We start from the raw sequence: 9,111 nt of genomic DNA on the forward strand, positions 1-9,111 counted from the left end.
GAGTTAGAAACTGGAATGTCAACATTCGCCCTGTTCCGCAATTCAATTTGCGTTCACTAGGGGCGTCTAGATTTGTAGGCTAGCAATGGCGAATAATCTTTTTTAAAATCCTGGTTCCTGTTCGCGATCCGGATCATCACCGCCAAAATGTAATCACTTGTTCTGGTGTGTTGTCCTGGTCCCCTACATTGTATGAATTTGATGGGGGGGCCCTTTCAGATGACTTTGTCCTGGGCCTAGCCAAGGATGATGCGCATCACCAATGCTGCATGCGGCCATCTTACGTGCACACACACGCACGCACACGCACACGCACACACACACACACACACACACACACACACACACACACACACACACACACACACACACACACCCCTCATTTACCATGCATTGTACTCATCTCCAGGAACATAGCCCATGCTCTGTCCATGGCTATGGCCTCTCGCCTGCCCCACTCCCGATCCAGAGTCTCCTTCACCTTCTCCAGGAGTTCCTGGTTGGACTCACTGATCTGCCGGGAGAGCTCCTTCCCGCCCGCTTCATCATCAACACCAGCAGTGGCTGTTATGGATCACACACACAGGGCCATATAATACATATATCATATATTTACTACCAAACTTCCTGTATATCTGTATAATAAGACTCAGGAGTTCCTGGTTCAACCCAGTGATCTGCCTGGAGAACTGCTTCCTACCCGCTGCCTTATCGACACCAGCAGTGGCTGTTGTGAATCACACACACAGGGCCATATAATACAGGTATAATATACTTACTTATTACAACTTATTGTATATCTATATAATATGACTCAGGAGTTCCTGTTTGGACCCATTGAACTGCTTGCCGCCCGGGTCATAATCAGCAGAAGTGGCTGTCGTGGGTCACATACAGGGCTATTCAAATGGCGGCCCTGGGGCCAGATGCGGCCCTTGGATGGCAAGGTTCTGGCCCCCCACAAGCCCCTTGAAATACAGAATCGTTTTTCAGAACTTAGAAATAAAAGTATGGGTTCCGTATCGAGCTTACACGGGACGGGGGACGTTAACCCTATCGCGGCGGATGCATCATTTATGATGCATCAAATTCAAAGCCCTCTCCACGCTGACACAAAAAAAAATCCATCTCAAAAACATCCTGCGTGTCATTTCCAAACGTCCTGCAGTACGCGGAAACCGCCACAAGAGAGCAGCGGTCAACAGCAAGTTGATCACAGCTCGGCGAAAAATGCAAAAAATGGAGTAGAAGCGGTTTCCCTGACCGACGCTGAGATATCGTCAAATTGCATAAGGTTTGTGTACAAATTTCCGAAATATAACTCTACATCCTTTAATTTGAACACTTGCTTTGTGCAATTAAGCAAGGAAGAGTTTATATGAAGAGTTCAGATGCAAAACCCCCTAAGTGCCTTTTCAGAAAATAATCTTAATTCATTTTTATTTAATACAAAGCTATCAAAATTGCATATTTTTAAATTGTATTTATATAATATAACTATTTATATGTATTATCAAGTACATGAATGTAAACCAAACCAACAACGGGGTTCTCTAAAAATATAGAAGTGCAGGTCTTCAGAAATGGAGTTAGGGGGTTTTGCATCTGAACTCTTCATATTTTTACACCGTGTTGCAGAGAGATCGTGCTAAAACTGATGAGACATATAAGCACCATCCGGCGGTGGCAGGAAGTCAGCCATCAATGCATTTGCTCCATAGGGAAACTTACAAAGCATACCACGACGATCGTTTAACAAAACACACAAGTTGTTTTACTTCAAGACAAAGATATTGCCTTAAGAAACACGTTTTACTTGCAATTTTGAAAATGTAATGCAAAATGTTGAAATTATGATCTCGTAAAAAATGCATTGAAGTGAATGGAGAAATGGTCCAATTGTAGTAATGGACCCATATATTCAAATTACACATCAAAAATGAATAATGATCTATATTACACTCATAAATAGGTTGTTATGCATTCAGCTATGTTTTTACATAGATTTTAAACAATTACCCAACCAGGCTGTGGGAAATGTAAAATATGGTCCTGCTAAAACAAGGATGGGCTTAAAAAATGGCAGGATCTCACTAAATATTTAAAGATAATCCTCAAATTAAATTGTCTGACAACTTTTTTAAATTAAAAAAAAGTTGTAAATTCATTAAAAGTCATTTTTCAATGGTCATGAAATTGGCATTTCCATTCATTAAAAGCCTGATGCATCATATATGATGCATTAAATATCTCAGCGACCTTAACAAAATTTTGAATTATTTTTTTTACATTTCTTATAAGGGACCAATATTGAAGCAAATTCCAAAAAATTAGAATTTTCTCTCATTGCTTTCATGGTTCAGGTTTCACATGGTTAAAATGCAGGAAATTAAATCTTAGAAATGCAAATCTTTCATATAAAGGCCTGAGGAAGATCCCATTGCTGAATCGAAACATTACAGTGTTGAATAAAGGGCTTTTTTTTAAGGAGCGCACATCCACTGTGTAGACCACTTTCTCACACACGATCTACTATCATCGTCTGGCATCTGGACTATTCTTTTTGTGGATGTGTGCACCCTAATTTCTAATCAAATACAGTTTACACATAATATCCTATGGTCTTTATGCACAGTTAAAATTTGCGAAGCAATACAGTGTTAATTCAACACTTTGAGAGTTGATTTAACATCTTCAAGAGTATACGTGGTGGCAGAGTACTTGCCAATGTGTAACATGAGTAATGTGTGAGAACTGTCTGTGAAAAGTCCCACTCACTCAAGACGTTTTTTGTTTGTTTGGAAAAGAAATGACAAAGTCATCAAATAACCTGATGTGGAATGCAGATCCTCAACAGCAGGCCCTGAGGTGTTGATGTTTTCCTGTACACCGGAAAAGGTCGATGGAGGCTCCACTTCGGTAACTAGTGAGACAAAATGCACACAAACACAGTAACAACATAAACAAATGACATTTCACATGTTCAGCTCTATTCATGGCATCAGGTGGTATACACACAGGTGGGTAGAAAGAAGAGGCTACTGTTAAGTTGCTAAGCTAAATAAACTAGTGAAAGTCCACATGGAAAACTTCCATAGTTATTGTGACGTAGAACCCCACAGCTCACACAGCACACAGTGAGATTACCGGTACATTTATGCCTCACCCGTGCAAGGGGACAGCCCCAAACAGCGCCCCAATGGGAGCATGTTAGTGAAGTTGGTCAACAAACCAATCTGATGAACTCACATTTTGGAGGATAGTCCATGCTCTTGTTTCCTTTCATGTTCGCTTCAGCAGACTCGTACAATTTTCTCATCTTCTCCTCCATCCTGCGGTCCATCTTGTTCCACTCCTTATCCAGCAGACGACCCAGCTCCATGTCGATCCCCTCCGGCGGGCATCCCAAGGCCTCCTTCATGTCTCCTGTGTCCTCCTATTACACAAAGGTGATTTAGGATTTTCCACGTAGCAGGATATTTTTAAATGTGGATATTTTTTTCTCCTGCATGGTAACATTGGTTTTGGCATTCTGTTTCCAAGTAGCAGAATTTTTAAACCCAGATATAAAAAGCAGGCTTTAAAAATGTCCTATTTAGGGGGCGAAAACGTGTTTGTTACAATGGAGTATTTATTTTTATCCACATGTTGCGTTTACACCTAAACAGGAGAAAAACATAGCAGGCTTTAAAAATAGCAGGCTACGTGGAAACAGCACCTTAGTTACTAACCCAGCTACATTGGACTGTTAATAAGACTTGGCTGTTGTTATACATTTGCTGTTATCAGAGTAGCAATGACCAAGCTCAAATGTATTACTAAAGCCTCTGTGTAATGTTTTAGTATTGTAATACTTTGTAAGTAGAATCCTTTTGATGACTATTACCACGTTCCACTTCGAGCACTCAAAGCGTTTTACATTGTATGCCTCAGATTCACCCATTCACACCTACATTCACACACTGGTGGCAGTGGCAACTATGCAGGATACCACCTCACCATCAGTAGTAATTTCTTGCTCAAGGACACATTGATGGGTCAGGCAGAGCAGGGTAAGAGACCAACCCTGCTTTCTGGAGCACCCTCATGGGCTGTTGTGTTGGAGGAAAAGGAGCTGATTGCAGCCACCATGTCTTTGACCTTCTCCAGCAGCTCCGTCACCTGAGATCCATCTCCTCTGTTAACGTTGTCGAAGACGTGGTATCGGTTCTCACACTTCTCCACAAGCCAGTTCAAGGGTTGTCCCTCGCTCTCTATGTGCTCCTCTATGCTTGTGTCTCCCAGTAGGTCCCCGCAGGTGAACAGCACTATGGTGTGTTTCCAGACCTGCTCGCCAAACATCATCCTCATATTGTCCTCTGTGATCTTCCTCTGTTCCTCCAGGAATGTTGTGTCTGCTGGAACTGCCAGAAGCACGGCATGTGGTGGCCCTGACCCCAGTGTCAGACTTTCCTTCAGCTGTTCCCTCACCCATGCAGGGGTGGAGTGGGCAGGGAAGTACTTCCACCAGCCAGGGGTGTCCACAACGGAGACTTTCATTCCATCCGCCTCTCCGCTCCGTAGGTGGGACGACGTTGTTCTTCTGATGACCAACTCTTCTGTGCCCAGGATAGTGTTTTGGGAAGACATTTTTCTGGAGCTCACCCAGCCAACCAGAAGAATCCGGACCTCCGTCATGTACAGGCTTTGGTCTGATGGGTCAAGCAAATAAAACAAAAACAAAAAAACAAAGAGCAATCAATCAGAGATGACAACCTACCTGACTAACATACAGTGCCCTCCATAATTATTGGCACCCCTGGTTGAGATGTGTTAAAAGCCTTAAAATAAATTCAGTGTTTATTGCAGAAGAATACTGTCACACTGAACATTTTAGGAAAATGTAGCCTTCAACTCAAATGAATTGTAGGAAAATAAAAAAATCCCTGACTAAAAAATAATTATTTTTCATTAAATCACCTGTTCCACAATTATTGGCACCCTTAACAATTCCCAGGAAATAAATATAATTGAAGCATTTCTGTCATTTCTACAGTAGTTTACAAAGTTTACCAGAGTATGTAGGAACATTTAATTAGTAATTCATCACTTCCTGTTTCCCTGGGGTATAACTATGACGTGACACCGAGGCCATTTCTCTTATCCACTCTTAAACATGGGAAAGACAAAGGAACACAGGATACAAGTGAGGCAGATGTGCGTCGACCTTCACAGGTCAGGCAGAGGCTACAAGAAGATTGCCACTCAACTGCAGCTGCTCATATCTACTGTGAGAGGAATAATTAAGAAGTTCAAAACAACTGGAACAGTGGTAAACAAGCCTGGACGAGGACCCAAGTTTATTTTGCCACCACGCACAGTGAGGAGGATGGTAAGAGAAATCAAAATATCTCCAAAGCTCACTGTTACAGAATTACAACAAATGGTAGCATCCTGGGGTCACAAAGTCTCCAAATCAACCATCAGGCGCTGTCTACACGCCAACAAGCTGTTTGGGAGGCATGCACGGAGAAAACCTTTCCTCACTCACAGTCATAAACGCAAACGTCTGGAGTTCGCCCAGCGGTATTGGGGCTTCAACTGGGACCGTGTGCTTTGGTCAGATGAGACCAAGATTGAGCTTTTTGGCAACAAACACTCTAAGTGGGTCTGGCGTGCCACGAAAGATGCGCATGCTGAAAAGCACCTCATACCCACTGTGAAGTATGGGGGTGGGTCAGTGATGCTGTGGGGCTGTTTCGCTTTCAAAGGCCCTGGGAAGCTTGTTAGGGTGCATGGCATCATGAATGCTTTGAAATACCAGGACATTTTAAATCAAAATCTGTTGCCCTCTGCCAAAAAGCTGAAGATGGGTCGTCACTGGGTCTGTCAGCAAGACAATGACCCTAAACATATGGCCAAATCTACACAGAAATGGTTAACCAGACACAAAATCAAGCTCCTCCCATGGCCATCTCAGTCCCCAGACCTCAACCCCATTGAGAACCTGTGGGGTGAGCTGAAGAGGAGAGTACAGAGGAGAGGACCCAGGTCTCTGGATGATTTAGAGAGATTCTGCAAAGAGGAATGGCTGACGATCCCTCTTTCTGTCTTTTCCCATCTTGTGAAACATTATAGGAGAAGATTAGGTGCTGTTTTGTTGGCAAAAGGGGGTTGTACAAAATATTAACAACAGGGGTGCTAATAATTGTGACACACATTATTTGATGTCAAATAATTATTTCTTTATGTGGGATTTTTTCCCCACTGAATAAATGCACTTGTATTGAAGGTTGGATTTTTCTCTTTTTTTCCATTAAGGTCCCATATTATTTAGAGAAAAATAATAATAATTGGAAGCTAAAAAACACATCTCAACCAGGGGTGCCAATAATAATGGAGGGCACTGTATCAGGTGACAAGAAACACTACGGGCATACAAATGGACAGACCCAGACAGTCAAACAGACATGGTCATTGCAAAATGTGGCCTAAGTGCCTTCCGGGGGGCTGGGTTGACTGAATAGAATGACTGGGAAACGATCCAAGCTGGACCCAAACCTGGGTCCCCATGGTCAACCTCGGGCGCATATGGTACGTGTGCATCAGCACACTGCACCACAGTACCCCCTTCGCTCAGTCACTTTTGATTAATTCTGTGTAATACACATCTTAGTAATTGTAGTCCCTTATGGAGCAATACATATGGCATACAATTTCAAGAGAAATACAAACATGTACAAACCTCTCCTACGTTTTTTGTTGTGCCCAGTCATCCTCATGAGTCTGGTTTGGGACCTCTCCTTGATGGCTGTCCTTTTCTCATCTGCCTCTTTAAAAATGCTCTCATCCAGCTCAAATTGTCTGCCACTGTTCCTCAGTAAAACACTGTCCACCTTCTCAAGCAGCTGAATTACATTGCTTTGACCCCTGGCTTGGTTTTCAAAGACGCAATACCGCTTCCCACATTTCTCCAATAGCCACTCTAGGGCCTTTCCCTCACTCTCAATGTGCTGCTCTATGGTACCCTCAAGACTCTCCCCTCTGGTGAACATCACTATGGTGTGCTCCCACACGCTGTCCCCAAAGAGTCCAAGGTGCTCCTCCACTGACTTCCTGTTCTTTTCGCCAAACGACTCATCGATCATGACGGTGAGGAGGAAGGCATGGGGCCCGTGAGGTGGCCGGGGCAGGTTAAGCACCAGCTTGCGTTTCATGAGCTCGGCCATGTCCACCAGTGGATAGCTTCTCCACCAGCCTGGCGTGTCCACCATGACAACCTTCAGGTAAAAGAAAGAAAGAAAGAAAGAAAGAAAGAAAGAAAGAAAGAAAGAAAGAAAGGAAGAAAGAAAATCAATGACAATGGACAGTGAAAGTTCTAAAGAATTAAAGGGGTCGAAGCCTCCAAAGAAGATAATGTGGAATTTTAGAAACACATACTTTGAATACAGAATGTCTAAAGTTCCAAACACACATCCACTCACTTTTCATCATTTTCATTGTCTTTTCCTTGAATTTATTATATTTATAAGGCCTAGCCTTCTTTTACTTCGGTGTGGATCAGGTGTCTGCAAATTCGCTATTAAAAAAATACATTTGACATTGAGAGTGACATTGACCTTGCGTCCACCGGCCAGACCCTCTCTGTGCTTGAAGAACAGCGTTCTCTTCCGGGGCAAGGAGGACTCATCGAGACCCAGCAACCTGTCGATGATGGAGGTCTTACCCGACTGGTGTTCACCTAGCACCACTATCAGCATCTCTGAAAGACAAACAAAAAGACATACATTATATACATTATTCACATGTTTTTTTTGTATATTTGAGAATCACTGGTCTATAGATTGCTAAAGGTTTTATGTCCTAACCCAAGGACACTGCAGCCATGCATGAGGTCACTTTTCTTACCGCAGGGATTCAAACCTAAAAGCTTTACCTTACAGGACCAACTCCCTAACCATTACAGTATGTAAACCCCCTGTGTTAACATATAGACCATCTACATGTTTTGAATATTGAGTGTCCCCTCTGGGTAATATGGCACATGTGTCAGCTGGATGAAATTGTTTGTTATCCACGTGTTATTATTAACATCCTCATGTTTTACTCTACCTGCCTTGGATTTCTGTGGGTAATGAAACACATGCTAGTTTTATCAAATGTAACACTGTGTCCTGAATGTGAACTGAAGGTAGTAAAGAAACGACAAAGAAAAAAAAGCAACTGTGGTATATGGTTGTGGCTTTTAGCATTTTCCAACATTTCAGAAATGCCATGGATGCCATCTATATATTTCCACATTTATTGTGTAGTCTACATTTAAGAATAAAACATTTGAAGGTGAATTTGATCATGGTTAATGAGAAACATGTATAGGCCTAACTAATTTTAATGTAATAATTGATAGACTACAAGAGCAAAGCTGTACAAAGCACATTATATGTTACATATTCAAAATATGTCTTTGTTTTGACTCAGACACAGGGACGAAATTAGTAATTTGGGGGCCCCAGACAAAATTAGCAATGGGACCATCAAATCTCTACTTTAAACGAGTAGTATGGCAGCTGTTCCGGGGACCCCTGCAATTTGGGGAAGTTGGGGCTCAAGACAGTTGGCTTCCTCTATAGTAAAACCGCCCCTGGATGCGCAATACAACATGCCATTATTCAAAAAAATATCCTCAGGTACCAACGCAACAAGCATCCTCTGTAGTTTATTTAGTGTGAATGAACTTTGAACATACACACTACATGCCAAGCAAGTCTACTCTACGCATCACATTGGATTTATATTCATATTGACTGACTCACCGTGCTGCTCCGTGGGAGGTTTCTCTCCAGCCATTGATTGTTTTACACCACTTGCCCTCTTTATTATATCTGGTCTTTATGTTTAATCCCCGAGGCACTTGCTGTTTTGAAGTCGAGATGTAACTAAAGCAATTTCAGCCACAGTCATTATGATCAGGTGCATGTGGGTGTGTTGAAGAGAGTGAAAACCAGTTCAACTAGTTGACTATTTTGCTAGGCTTACTGTTGTTGTTTTTTTACGCTTACGTAAACCCTCATTTCCAGGCTGCTAATGATACAATATAAAGGCTAACGCATGCATGCCATTACCAAAAATTAC

General features: G+C 42.3%; 2 protein-coding genes across 2 annotated transcripts; both read right to left on the reverse strand.

Moving 5' to 3' along the window:
• Positions 1-710: 710 nt before the first annotated feature.
• On the reverse strand, positions 711-4,687 carry LOC134450369 (GTPase IMAP family member 9-like). Its single transcript, XM_063200244.1, has 4 exons — positions 4,000-4,687; positions 3,250-3,436; positions 2,831-2,923; positions 711-727 (listed from the first exon to the last, which is right to left on the reverse strand). The coding sequence occupies exon 1, from the start codon at positions 4,675-4,677 to the stop codon at positions 4,039-4,041; it is 639 nt and encodes a 212-aa protein (XP_063056314.1). The 5' UTR covers positions 4,678-4,687; the 3' UTR covers positions 711-727; positions 2,831-2,923; positions 3,250-3,436; positions 4,000-4,038.
• A 1,703-nt stretch (positions 4,688-6,390) lies between these two features.
• LOC134456315 (GTPase IMAP family member 6-like) lies at positions 6,391-8,853 on the reverse strand. The gene is made up of 4 exons (XM_063207689.1): positions 8,793-8,853; positions 7,599-7,741; positions 6,725-7,259; positions 6,391-6,407 (listed from the first exon to the last, which is right to left on the reverse strand). The coding sequence occupies exons 1-4, from the start codon at positions 8,824-8,826 to the stop codon at positions 6,391-6,393; spliced, it is 729 nt and encodes a 242-aa protein (XP_063063759.1). The 5' UTR covers positions 8,827-8,853.
• Positions 8,854-9,111: the final 258 nt, after the last annotated feature.

The sequence above is a fragment of the Engraulis encrasicolus genome, chromosome 1 (genome assembly GCF_034702125.1).
Source record: "Engraulis encrasicolus isolate BLACKSEA-1 chromosome 1, IST_EnEncr_1.0, whole genome shotgun sequence".
Taxonomy (NCBI): domain Eukaryota; kingdom Metazoa; phylum Chordata; class Actinopteri; order Clupeiformes; family Engraulidae; genus Engraulis; species Engraulis encrasicolus.

Excerpts from the sequence above, each read along its gene's own strand:
- LOC134450369 (XM_063200244.1), bottom strand. The coding sequence starts at position 4,677 with ATGACGGAGGTCCGGATTCTTCTGGTTGGCTGGGTGAGCTCCAGAAAA.
- LOC134456315 (XM_063207689.1), bottom strand. The coding sequence starts at position 8,826 with ATGGCTGGAGAGAAACCTCCCACGGAGCAGCACG. Across the intron at positions 7,742-8,792 it reads ACCTCCCACGGAGCAGCACG|AGATGCTGATAGTGGTGCTA; the intron begins GTGAGTCAGTCA and ends TTTGTCTTTCAG. Across the intron at positions 7,260-7,598 it reads GTCTGGCCGGTGGACGCAAG|GTTGTCATGGTGGACACGCC; the intron begins GTCAATGTCACT and ends TTTTACCTGAAG.